Source organism: Dendropsophus ebraccatus, chromosome 3 (genome assembly GCF_027789765.1).
Source record: "Dendropsophus ebraccatus isolate aDenEbr1 chromosome 3, aDenEbr1.pat, whole genome shotgun sequence".
Lineage (NCBI taxonomy): Eukaryota > Metazoa > Chordata > Amphibia > Anura > Hylidae > Dendropsophus > Dendropsophus ebraccatus.
The window spans coordinates 85581012-85594107 of NC_091456.1; the positions used below are offsets into that span (position 1 = coordinate 85581012).

Genomic DNA, 13096 nt, shown 5'->3' on the forward strand with positions numbered 1-13096 from the left:
ATGCATCCCTAGGGTTGCCTGTAAAACATGCATACAGCCTATCTCTAGGTATAACTAATGGTATATAATGTAGGTATGTATATATACATATACACATACCAGACTATAAAATATTGCTCACTCTGGAACAACTGTATAGGTATAAGGCATAGTTCAAGACCACACATAATAAGAGCATCTGATGGAATGAAATACCTTTTACGTTATGTAATTTTTATTCACAGAAATTCTCAAACGGCAGCTGATAGCTGTCACTAGCAAAACATCAATGCAAAACTGTTTTGCAAACTGTAGCTGTATCTGAGTCATCACAAACTCTTCAAATTCAGATTAGTTTGCTAGGGCTGGCATCCATATGCCACGGATTTCAAGACTGTAATTAAGAAGATGATGTAATAGATACAGTGTGTATCTAAAGGTTCAGAGGAACTGTGTGGAATGTGTATAGCTTTAAAAATAACTGGTTAATTTACCATATAAAAGGCAGCTGGAGACGAATACTGATTATTTTAGGGGTTTATCCTAATATATGGATCTCTGGAACCATTTCAAATAGATTTTAAAATTGGTAAACACCTAGGCTCCATAGACTTTAACAGAGTTCCCCTCCTGCAGCAAGACGAGGAAAGAGTCGCTTAGCTGAGCACTTCTCCCAGCTCATTCTAGGGATTAGTGTGTCTTGAACTACCTGGCCCCAACCCATAAAAACCTTTGTAATGTATCTACGACATGCCAAAAGTTTAGAAATTACAGTAATGCTTTAAAGTAAATGATGGATTTAAATGTGCAAGGATGGGGTTAGTAGTGTAAGAACAACACATAAAAACATAACTAGTCTATTCATCATTGGTTCCCTTATAGTAATTGAAGTACTATTTATATCTACCTACTTACTTGATAAGAGGATCATGAATTGGTATCACTGCATAGTTGAAGGGACCTGGTCACATCCCTGGTGGTGTGTAAACCCCACCCAGTATCTCATAGCTGTCAGGCACAGCTCTTAAGCCCCAATTACACGGGGCAACTGGAGGAGCAAACGAGCATTGTCAGCGCTTGTTAAAGTGACATTGTCACCCCCTTTGTGCATTCTGACAGGTGTAAAGGGTAAATTTTGCAGTTTTCATACCTTATTTCATATCATACGTCATGGTGCTTGTTCAAGTAAAAAGTGTTCTTTTATCAACTGCAGATTGTATTAAGTGGGCGTGGCCTAGAGGCATTAGCGCCACTTAGCCCCGTCCACAACGGCACCGTTGGTCCCGCCCCCTTAACGGTTATTGGTTGGCCGACGTAAAGGGGGTGGAGTCTAGACCTTTCGCCCAGCCTGTTCCAATGGCCGGCGAGGGGTGCGGGGCCAACTGTGACGTTGTGGGTGGGGCTAAGTGGCGCTAATGCCGTGAGGCCACGCCCACTTAACACAATCTGCAGTTGATAAAAGATCACTTTTTACTTGAACAAGCACCATGATGTATGATATAAAATAAGGTATGAAAACTGCTAAATTTACCCTTTACACCTGTGTAGAGATTTCAGAATTGCATAAGGAGGTGACAGTGTCACTTTAACTCCTTGTTCCCTGCCGCCTCTATTACACCTGGTGGCACCGAGAGGGTGAGTGCACGGGGGGCTGCGGGGAGGCAGCCCATAGAGGATAGTGTTGGTCTGCTACCACGGCTCCTCTTCCACAGAGCGACGGCAGCAGATCGCTGCTATCACAGTAATTTGTCTTTCAACATGTTGAAAGATGAACGACAGCAACGATCAGCCAACATTGTTCATGTCGGCTGATCATTGCCTTCTATTACACGGGACAATTATCGGCCTTAAGGGCCCTATTACGTCAAACGATTATCGGCCGTATTATAACTTCAGCAGATAATCATTGCATATAATAGCTCATGTTGAAAGGCAGTTATCAGCCGACATGCATGATGTTGGCTGATGGTGATAGTGACGGTCTGCTGGCCATTGCTGTGTGTAATAGTACACACCACCAGGAACATGATCACTTTCTTATTTTTAAATATTATATCATAACATATATAGAGCCTTTGATGAATGGGCCCTGCTCCTCTAGGGACAACTAGCTATTACTGTATATAACATTAAAATATGTGCAATAAATGATAACTATCATGGGCACACTGTAGCACTGCTACATTGGTCATTGATTTTTTTTTCTTTGTACATAAAAATAAGGAATTGTAATGGTTTCCTGGAGGGATTCTTCAGCATCACATTCTGTAGGCTGTACATTGAGAAGACCTGAATTAATACACTGAACTGTTTCGAACATTTTTTATTTCTAACTCGAGTTGCCGGATTTGTATATCCCTTTGACTCAACTGATCACGTAACCTGCGGATTTCTTCCTGCTGCTTGTAGAACATCTGCAACAACTGCAAAAAAAAAGAGATATAGTGATAGTACTTTTTCTAACTGTATATAATCCATATGGGTGGCACCTTCTATTATCAGTCACATTATCAGTCACAATGTTGATATACTGTATGTAGCACAAGGCGAACTACTATAAAATACTGCTGCACCAACACTATGATATGTGCCAGTATAAATTAATCTCCCTGTGGCCTATAACATTTTTATGAACTTGGGTAGAGGAAAAAAAAATACAATCATGTACTAAATGATAAAACACCAAATAAAGTCTAGAATATTGGTGGACAGTAAATTGACCTTAAACAACCAGTGCCAGGTAGCTGCTGCCAAAGCCCTTAAAATGAGATGTAACAAAAGGAGCATAGATGCACATGGCAAGAACATAGCTTTGCCTTTGTACACATTATTAGGCAGACCACATGTGGAATACTGTCTACAAAGTCTATATCGGAATATAATGCTTGCAAAACTTTTCAAAAAGGTGCATTTATAAAAGCAATTGGTGTCTCAGGCGTTTATTGTTGTACATTTTTAGATACCTGTATACAAGAAATTTCCTTGTATACAGGCTGAACTGAAGTGGGTGCAGGGGCACTGTTACTGTGTGGGACATCCTAGGGAGCATTAAAAAAAGATGAGGATGCTGTTGTTGGAAAAGTGAGAAACCTAAAGGTGTCAATACACTTTCAATACACTTTTGTACAGCTGTCAGTTACATGTTTCTGTGTTTTCTATTGGGAAGGGTATGCAGCAGCCTGACAGCTCTGGTGGTGGCTTATCTTTTCAAGAACAAAGGGGTCAGGCAGTAAAATTCCATCTCGACCAACCCCAAGAGGCCCCATACACTTTATCTTAACGGCCAAACCTGCAGACTGTGGTGGGTTTAGCTACGTTCACACGTATCAAAAGTGGAGGAATTCCGCAGCGGAGAATTCCTGCTCGTCTCTCCGTGCTAAAGAATGAACATGTTCATTCTTCAGTGTGGGGAGAGAAGGCACGTGAGCCTCCCATAGACTGTCATTATGACAGGGAGGCTGGCAGAATTCCACTACTTTTGCTACGTGTGAACATAGCCTTTGTCAGACATAAATACAAAGTGTATGGGGACTTGCATACTTATCAGCTGCTGTATGTCCTGCAGGAAGTGGTGTTTTCTTTTCAGTCTGACATGGTGCTCTCTGCTGACATCTCTGTCCCAATCGGGAATTGTCCAGAGAAGGAGAGGTTTTCTATGGGGATTTGCTACTGCTCTGGACAGTTTCTGTCTCCGAAAGAGGTGGCAGCAGAGGGCACTGTGTCACACTGGCAAGACGACACCATTTCCTGCAAGGCATACAGCAGCTGATAAGTATGTTAAGACTTGAGACTTTTTAAATAGAAGTAAATTACAAATCTATACTTTTCTGAAACCAGCTGATTTGAAAGGAAAATATATTTGCCAGAGCAGCCCTTTAACCCCTAAGTGTGAACTTACAGTCATGGCGAAAAGTTTTGAGAATGATACAAATATTAATTTTTACAAAGTCTACTGCTTCAGTTTTTAAATTTGGCAATATGCATATACTCCAGAATGTTATAAAGAGTGATCAGCTTAACAGCAATTACTTGCAAAGTCAATATTTGCCTAGAAAATGAACTTTATCCCCTAAAACACATTTCAATATCATTGCAGGCCTGCCTTAAAGGGAACCATTCACCCCGTGGCCCCCATTAGAAACAGACATACAGTGACATAAAGGTCAATATACTTACCATATCGCTCCCGGTCCCGTCCCGGATCTCGTTGTTGACACGGAGAAATCGCTGATTCTTCTTCTCCCGCCCATTATGGTAATGAGCTGAGATGAGTCCAACGTCCATAGGAAACGACGGACGAGTCCAACTTATTCATGAGGTCCTCTTCTCGTCGCCGCCCATCCACGCCTCCTGGAACTTGATTGACGTCTTCAGTCTTCAGTCTTCTGCCGAATTCCCGCGCAGGCGCCGCTGCGATGGTCTCGTCACCTCTTCTGCGCCTGCGCGGTAAACAGGATGCGTGTTCGAGCCAATCGGCGCACGCGCAGTAAACAGTGGAGCTGCAGAGCGGCTTCAATTGTGAACTGCGCATGCGCCGAAAACGACCGTCACGGCGCCTGCGCGGGATCCGGCGAGAAGAAAGAAGACGAGGAGGAAGAAGACCCGGCGTCAATCAAGTGTCGGAGGCGGGGAGAAGGCTGGACTTCGGGCCGGCGGCGCTCATTACCATAATGGGCGCGAGAAGAAGAATCGGCGATTTCTCCGTGTCAACAACGAGATCCGGGACGGGACCGGGAGCGATGTGGTAAGTATATTGACCTTTATGTCACTGTATGTCTGTTTCTAACGGGGGCCACGGGGTGAATGGTTCCCTTTAAAAGGACCAGCTAACATTGTTTCAGTGATTGCCCCATTAACACAAGTGTGGGTGTTGATGAGGACAGGGATGGAGATCAATCTGTCATGATTAAGTAAGAATTACACCGCTGGACACTTTAAAAGGAGGCTTGTGCTTGTTTCTCTTCTGTTAACCATGGTATCTCTAAAGAAACATATGATGTCATCATTGCACTGCACAAAAATGGCCTAACAGGGAAGAGTATCGCAGCTAGAAAGATTGCACCTCAGTCAACAATCTATCGCAGTATCAAGAACTTCAAGGAGAGAGGTTCCATTGTTGGCAAAAAGGCTCCAGGGAGCCCAAGAAAGACCAGCAAGCGCCAGGACCGTCTCTTAAAAGTGTCTTAGCTACGGGATCGGGCTACCAGCAGTGCAGAGCTTGCTCAGGAATGGCAGCAGGCAGGTGTGAGTGCATCTGCACGCACTGTGAGGCGGAGACTCTTGGAGCAAGGCCTGGTCTCAAGGAGAGAAAAAACATCAGGGACAGACTGACATTCTGCAAAGGTACAAGGAGTGGACTGCCGAGGACTGGGGTTAAGTCATTTTCTCTGATGAATCCCCTTTCCAATTGTTTGGGACATCTTGAAAACATCTTTTTCAGAGAAGACGAGGTGAGCGCTACCACTAGTCTTGTCTCATGCCAACTGTAAAGCATCCTGAAACCAATCCCATTATGTGGGGTTTCTTCTCAGCCAAGGGAATCAGCTTTCTCACTGTCTTGCCTAAAAACACAGCCATGAATAAAGAATGGTACCAGAATGTCCAAGAGCAACTTCTCCCAACCGTCCAAGAGCAGTTTGGCGATCAACAATGCCTTTTCCAGCATGATGGAGCACCTTGCCATAAAGCAAATGTGATAACTAAATGGAACAAAACATAGAGATTTTGGGTCCATGGTCTGGAAACTCCCCAGATCCTAATCCCATTGAGAACTTGTGGTCAATCATCAAGAGACGGGTGGACTAACAAAAACCAACAAATTCTGACAAAATGCAAGCATTGATTGTGCAAGAATGGACTGCTATCAGTCAGGATTTGGTCCAGATGTTGATTGAGAGTATGCCAGGGAGAATTGCAGAGGTCCTGAAGAAGAAGGGTCAATACTGCAAATATTGACTTGCTGCATTAACTCATTCTAACTGTCAATATAAGCTTTTGTTACTCATAATGTGATTGCAATTATATTTCTGTATGTGATAAAAACATCTGACAAACACACATAAAAACCAGAGGGCAGCAGATCATGTGAAAATATAATATTTGTGTCATTCTCAAAACTTTTGGCAATGACTGTATACAGAATTCCTTGTGTAAAATTCACATCCAAACAAATAAAAATTTCTGAGGTCCACATCTACTATACCTCATTTTCTGTCTTAGGTGGTGGACATTCAAACAAGTCCAATCCATTGGAGATTAGTGAGTTTCTAGTTTCTTGTGAATTTCCTGTGATTTTCCTCCTTCCTCTGTCTTCCCTTATGATTTCTGTTCTATATTCTATTTCCCATAATGTCTTTGTAGGAGGCTTTTCTTCATTTATTTTCTTTGGCTCTTTAGCAAGCAGCTTCTCTTCCTCACCAGAGGGAACGCTATAATATTGGGATGATTTTGATCCAGGTTTTAATGATATCAAAATAGGACCTGAGTATAAATGAAAACCATTTGATGAATAGAGTAGCCTGTTTGAAACACATACCACAAAACAATATGCTTTATGAACAAATACTCTCATCACCCATTAGAATGCTAAGAAAAGAAAACTCACTAGTTACAGAGCCTGAGCACTTTGCATTTGATAACCCCTGGCTGAAGAAGTTAGATGCAGCCCTGAGACTGCCTGAAAAATATGGATACAGCCATAGGCTTCTTCAGCCACCAGTAATGACATGCAGAGCAGACCCGGACATGCTTGATGTTAGCTCATCTCTAATTACAGTATGATGTTGGGGACTCCAAAACTGTTTAAGGGTGCGTTCACACCTACCGCATCCGCAGCTTATTTTTCTGCGGAAATCCGCAGGTCTGGTAGTGCAGATTTCAACCTGCGAGAAATCCGCGTATGTGTGCGTTTTGCGGTTTTTCCGCAGCAAGTTTATCGCAACTGAAATGTCAGTTTAAAATGTCTCTCATTCTAAACTGACATTTCAGTTGCGATAAACTTGCTGCGGAAAAACCGCAAAACGCACACATACGCGGATTTCTCGCAGGTTGAAATCTGCACTACCAGACCTGCGGATTTCCGCGGAAAAATAAGCTGCGGATGCGGTAGGTGTGAACGCACCCTAAAGGAAAACAGTCAGCTGTAATTCACGTTCCAAACTGCTGACACTGTTAGATAGCTTTTAGGTCAGGAAGACACATGGTACCTTTTATATATTCATCTGTGCTCCCAGAATGTAGAAAAAATGCTTACAATTTTACAATGTTTACAATTTTTATTTAAAAAATGGGAAAAGGGGGTGCTTTCAATTTTTAATAAAGGAATTATTTTATTTATTTTACTTTACAGTTCCCCTAATCCCCCAAAGTCACCTATTATAGGCAACCATTTGATTGCTCATAACAGTTCAGTGCTAATACTGTACATTTGTATAATACTATGTTCCCACTACGGGATTTTATTGGGAAAAGGCAGTCGTCTATTGATAATAGTCTGGTAACATAGTCTTATACTGATTTGTTAGCTCGGTGCTCTGCTTGTAAACTCCACAACAGGCAGACTATCAGCAGAGATTTCATGGCAGGTCGTAAGGCCTAGGAGAGGCCTTGGGCTGCTTTGACCACCAGTCAGCACCTCTTAGTTACATTGCAGGGGTGCCAATCTTTTCTGCAGCAGCGGCATTGCATTGAATTCAATGTAATGCTGCCCACTGTATTCCGACATTGTTATTTTAAAGTCCGTTCTCTAAAACGGGTGTTAAAATAATGAAAGAGTGGTGTTGAAAGAGGTGTCTGCACTTTTACATGGGCCTCATATCACTAACAAGTATTCCTAGGAATGCTAAATCAGTCTATAATTGACCCATGAAAAAGTGCCAGAGATCAGCTGACAAGCAAATGCCTGCTCTTTGGCTGATTTGATCTTTTGTGTGGCTGTAAAAATCATTGTTATCAGTCATACATCGCTCTGTCTATACAGGAGATGTGAAGTTGATAATGCAGGTTAATGTCCCAGGCACCGCAATTAATCATGCCTTATAAAGGCACTGCAAGCGATTGCCAATCTGGCTGATCAGTGCTCATTTGCAGCTGTACACAATCGACTATCAGGTCAAGTAAAGGGACCTTAAGTCTGCCTGAGGCAGACTATAGCAGCGGAGCATGCAGTAGCATATCATTGGTCAGTATAACAATCTAATGATTGCTTATTACAGTACCCTAGGGGAGGTAAAAATGTGAGAAAATATGTGTTTAAAAGTATTAAAAAAACTTCACTAATAAAAGCTCAAATCACCCTCCTTTTCTAATTTTTCAAATAAAAAATGTAAACAAAACAAAAAAACGCCAAAACATATTTGGTATAACTGTGTGAAGAATTGTCTGAGCTATTAAAGTAAAATATTGTTGATCTAGCACGGTGATCGGCCTTAATGAAAAATAATACCAAACATCAGAATTGCTAATGTTTGACCATATTATTTGTTAAATAAAATAGAATAAAAAGCAAACAAAGTCCCATCTACCCCAATCTGGTACCAATAAAAACTACAGATCACAGAATGATGATGACAATTCCTTAAAACTGCAGCCTTTTGTTTTCAGATTTAAGCCAATAAATTCGTTATTTTTTTTTGTTTGTTTGTTTTGCACTATGATAAAATGAAAGGTGTCTTTTAAATGAACTATTGGTCCCGCAAAAACAAGCCCTTATATGACTCATTAATGGAAAAATATAAGAGAATGTGAGGAGTTAGAAATTTGCTAATAATCCTCCAACGGGGAAGGGATTAAAGAAATTCAACCTACAACAGGTGCCCACACTAGACAGCTTTGACAATCTAGTCGTCTGTAAACACATCTAGAATAAGTATAGTGACACACTTCAGAAGCGCAAGAAAAGGATAAAGAGAGCTAGGTGGAAATGGAGTCCAGGATGCCTGGAAGTAATAGGCTGCTCAGAGGGAGTGCTCATGTGCTGGGATCCTGAATTCAAATCCATCCACTTCTACTCTAAAGTCTCATGCCCCTTTGGATATGCTAAGAGGAGTGATGTATCGCCTTCATAAATACATTAATAAATAAGAGCCAAGTCTCCCTGTAAGGTTTTTATTTTTAGGTACATCAGCATCAAGGAAAAGTACTTTCAAATTAATCCTACTGATGACAGAATTGCTGCAAAAATTGTGTTATCTGCTGGGATTGTGCAAGTCATAGCAAAATAGGATCAAAATCGCTGCAAGAACACAACATTAATGCAAAGGAAATGCCTAAACCTGGGAAATTAAACTAAATTAGACTAATCTAAAAAAACCTGCCAAAATCTGTACTTCTAACAAAGATAAGTTGACTACTACAGTCACAAAATATTTATACTTTAATAGCCAAAATGCGAGTGTGGTAAAAATAACTTTCTATGTGTGGATAAAAATAAAAGCGTTATGGACACACTACCGACTATTACACTATAACTCTATGCAATAAAACTCAAGAGGTTTCATCTCACATGGCTGATGTCATGACAGTCAGTATATTAAATGATCGCTAGGGATTTAGGCTTGTTGAATTCATAAAAGATCAAATGAAAGATACATCTGAAGGGCACATGTCACTTGAAAGTCCACTGTAGACATTTATGCTAAGTAGTTGCGGATGGATATAATGGATAAGGTATGTGTTGAATATCTATGGCACAACTAAATCTTAAAATATAAAACACACCAAACAAAATTCTTCCTCATTCAGATTTGTTCACAACCCATTATTTTCAGTGAGTGTGTCTGACACAAGCTATCAGCATCATAAATATAAAGACTGTTAGTATGCTTAACAATTGCAATGGGGAGACACTGGCTGCTGAGAAGAACACATGGAATATATGCAACACTTTGGCTGCACATCATTTTAATAGAAGCAACACTTATATTTTCTTAAATCAATAAGTTAATATATCACACCCCTGTGCTGGATTAACAGCTTATACTGTTCAGTATTGCTCTATAATGTCTTTCATGTGGGTAGCATATGGGAGGCATCATAGTGGTTATTCTCCACTCATTAGTTCAGGGACAACTTGAAATGAGAATGCAAAAGAGGAGTCCTTGGAGCCTCATTGAAGAGTCTCAAAACACAGGACTAGCCAGATATCCCTCCGGGAAGGACCCAGCCAAGTGGCAGCTCCTGTTAGGAAACCACCAAATCCACCATATTAAGTGGCCCTATAAGTCAGTGTAATGACAAGGGATAAACCAAGGCTAGGTAACCATCCACAGACAGCTGTTTCGGGGTGTTGCCCCTCATCAGTGTGGAGCAGGATTCTGGCTAGGTGGGAGCAATGCCTAGTAGAGCCAAACTTGAACTGAGAGACTTTGTAATATAACTTTGTTTTAAAAGAAAATGTATACTTTTTTTTTTAATAAACTTTTACACTGAGTAGCGGCAATAAGGGGTGAAACTGCCTTTCTGTTTCCACCAATGGCTGTGTTGGGAACTGCTGGGCTGCTAAAGCGTTGGTCCCAGCAAAATTACATACTGAGGTTCCCCTGATGTCTATTCTAAAGCAGCGCTGCTACTCACTGTAAAGTCTCTGTCAGCCCTTGTGTTTCCCATCCTCTCCATTACTGTACAGTAACTTATAATATCACATATTCTGCTGTTTCTGAATGTTTGTCTCATTTGTTTTACATGTTGTTCAGAATAATAAATCATTATTTTTGGGGTGGGGAACCAATTGTCTGCATTTCTATGATTTTTAATGGGAAAATTTGCTTCGGTTTAAGAGTGGATTTGGATTACAAGCACGGTCCCGGAACGAATTATGCTCCTAATCCAAGGCACCACTGTATATATATATATATATATATATATATATATATATATATATATATATATTTATTTTTTTCTTTATACTTTGATACATAAAGTAACTATGGCAAAACCAACTGTAGGTAAACCCTTGCTTGCAGGTATTCAATTTTGCTAAACTGTTTTTCACTCCTTTAAGTCAATATTGCACATTGTATTTATCTATGAACGCTCTGTATACTGTATTTGCATTCATGGTTTTTACTAAAGTCACTGATATCCAAGCATGAAAGGCCTTGTAAGGAAGTATTCTTATAAATTATTACACAGCACATTCTGATTGATGCTATAAAAAGGGGAGGGGAGCATCAGACAGTTGCTTTAGCTGCCAGGCTTGGCTGTTCACTGGGTGATGGTGTATTTAAATATTAAACATTATAGCTCTTTTAAGCATTCCACACTGCTTAGTTCCATTCCATCTAGAAGTCCTTTGTATAATTTGAGCTACATCTGGGTTTCAAAGCGCAGACCAGTTTTATATACGCACTTGGTTTTATATTCTCTCTGATAAATGCTCAGAGAGTCAACCTTTTACACAGACATTTAAACAAAAAAGCACCAAAAATGAAATCAAGTAAGTGCTCCGATAACAGCAAAGCAATGTCTTTGAAGATATCCCTGTCTGACCTCTATTAATTCCACTCAGCCATTCATGTGCAGTAAGGGCTGGCTGTGTTCCAGCTGTCATTGGGTAAATGTCCTCCTGGTACGATTCCGACTGTAAGGCACAAAGAAAGAGGATGCAGAGTTAAAAGCCACATTAGTATGTTTGATAGCAGTGAAATATATTTGTAAGGGAAAATAGTGTTAGACAAGGTATACAAAAATCATGTCTGTATTTACAGCCAGCCTTAGTGCAGTATACAAAAAGGGAAATTGCTCTTACCCTTCTAGGCACAATCATTGAAACTGGCTCTATTAATCCTTTAATTGTGACCAGCTTGAAGAATCTAAACACTTCACACGAAGACACATCAACACCCCTTTTTGGCATAACACCTATTAAATAAACAGAACATGTTACATTAGAACTAAATATTTCCGAGTTCAAACACATTACTAGTAAAAGGCACTGTGGCTTATAATACAGTGTCCAAACCAGAACTGGAAAGCGCATGTACTGCAGGTGCTTAGTTCTGAATTGGGTTTTCAATCACAAGTTTTCATTTAAGCACACTGGCCCAGATTTACTTCTGCAGCTACAAATAGAACTCTGGCAAACAGCAATGGAAATGATTTTTATGCACCTCTTGAGACAAAGGGGTGGCCTATGAGACAATCACCAGATTTATTAAACATCATATCAGATACCTCTGATACATTTGTACACTGTCCAGTCAAAGCCTCCAGCATCTAAAAATTAGTAGATCTGGGCCCCTGAGCTCTAAGGCCGGGTTCACACTATGTAAGACACCGGCTGTTCTGTGACCCGGCCGTATAACAGAACATCAGATACTGCAGTACCACCCAGATAAACTTAAATTCTATTGAATTGGGAGACGGGCGCATTCACCTTTGATCACAATCGAGAGTGCGTCCGGAGCCGCATTTTCCACCTTGTGACCTGTCAGGTTTGTGCGGCCACTATTCAATGAATAGCGGCCACATAATACTAACATGTCGGTTTTTCATGCGGCCGCATAGTATACGCTCCGGACGGGATTCCCTCTGACTGCAGTACAACGTAAGGTTTGTATTAATCACAGCCATTATTGCAAATCGGCACCAACTTACGTTGTGTGAACATAGCCAAGTCCAATATATTAGTCCAATATACTGCATGTAATGAGACATACTGCAAGGTTTTTTTTTGTTGCTTTTTTATGCACATACCACCTTGCTTACATTTAGGGTATGTTTACACTGAGTAAATGTGGTGGAATTCCACTGCGTAGAGTTCCCGCCTGCCTCAGTGTGGCCTAGCCTGTCTATGAGAGGGCTTGTGCACCTTCACTCCTGCCATGGAATTCCGCCACATTTACTCTTACACAGAAAGCTCAACAAAAATACAGTGACACTGCATTTGGTATTAGTGTTTTATGGATTCCAAATATACTTGGTAGGCCATAGCAAGCATTGCAACATCAATCTAATTTTACAGAACATTCTGTCTTAAATTCCTTTGGCTTATGGTGATACCAATGGTGAGTACTAATTTCTTTGATCATCTCTCCTTTTTGGGGTGGAGGTTTTCTTTCCTCCCCCTGTATTTCAGTCTCTGTGACTGGGCAGGGACACTTCAGGTGATCCTTTTACT

The 13096-nt window shown here is 40.8% G+C and overlaps 1 protein-coding gene across 2 annotated transcripts in view; it reads right to left on the reverse strand.

Moving 5' to 3' along the window:
- Positions 1-1481: 1481 nt before the first annotated feature.
- CORO2A (coronin 2A) overlaps positions 1482-13096 on the reverse strand; it is a 109062-nt gene continuing 97447 nt past the window's right edge. For both annotated transcript variants that reach the window (XM_069962130.1, XM_069962132.1), the window contains exons 9-12: positions 11726-11838; positions 11467-11557; positions 6182-6459; positions 1482-2402 (exon numbers count right to left, since the gene is read on the reverse strand). In XM_069962130.1, the coding sequence (XP_069818231.1) occupies positions 2274-2402; positions 6182-6459; positions 11467-11557; positions 11726-11838 (611 nt within the window). In that variant the 3' untranslated portion in view covers positions 1482-2273. The remainder of the gene's footprint in view (positions 2403-6181; positions 6460-11466; positions 11558-11725; positions 11839-13096) is intronic.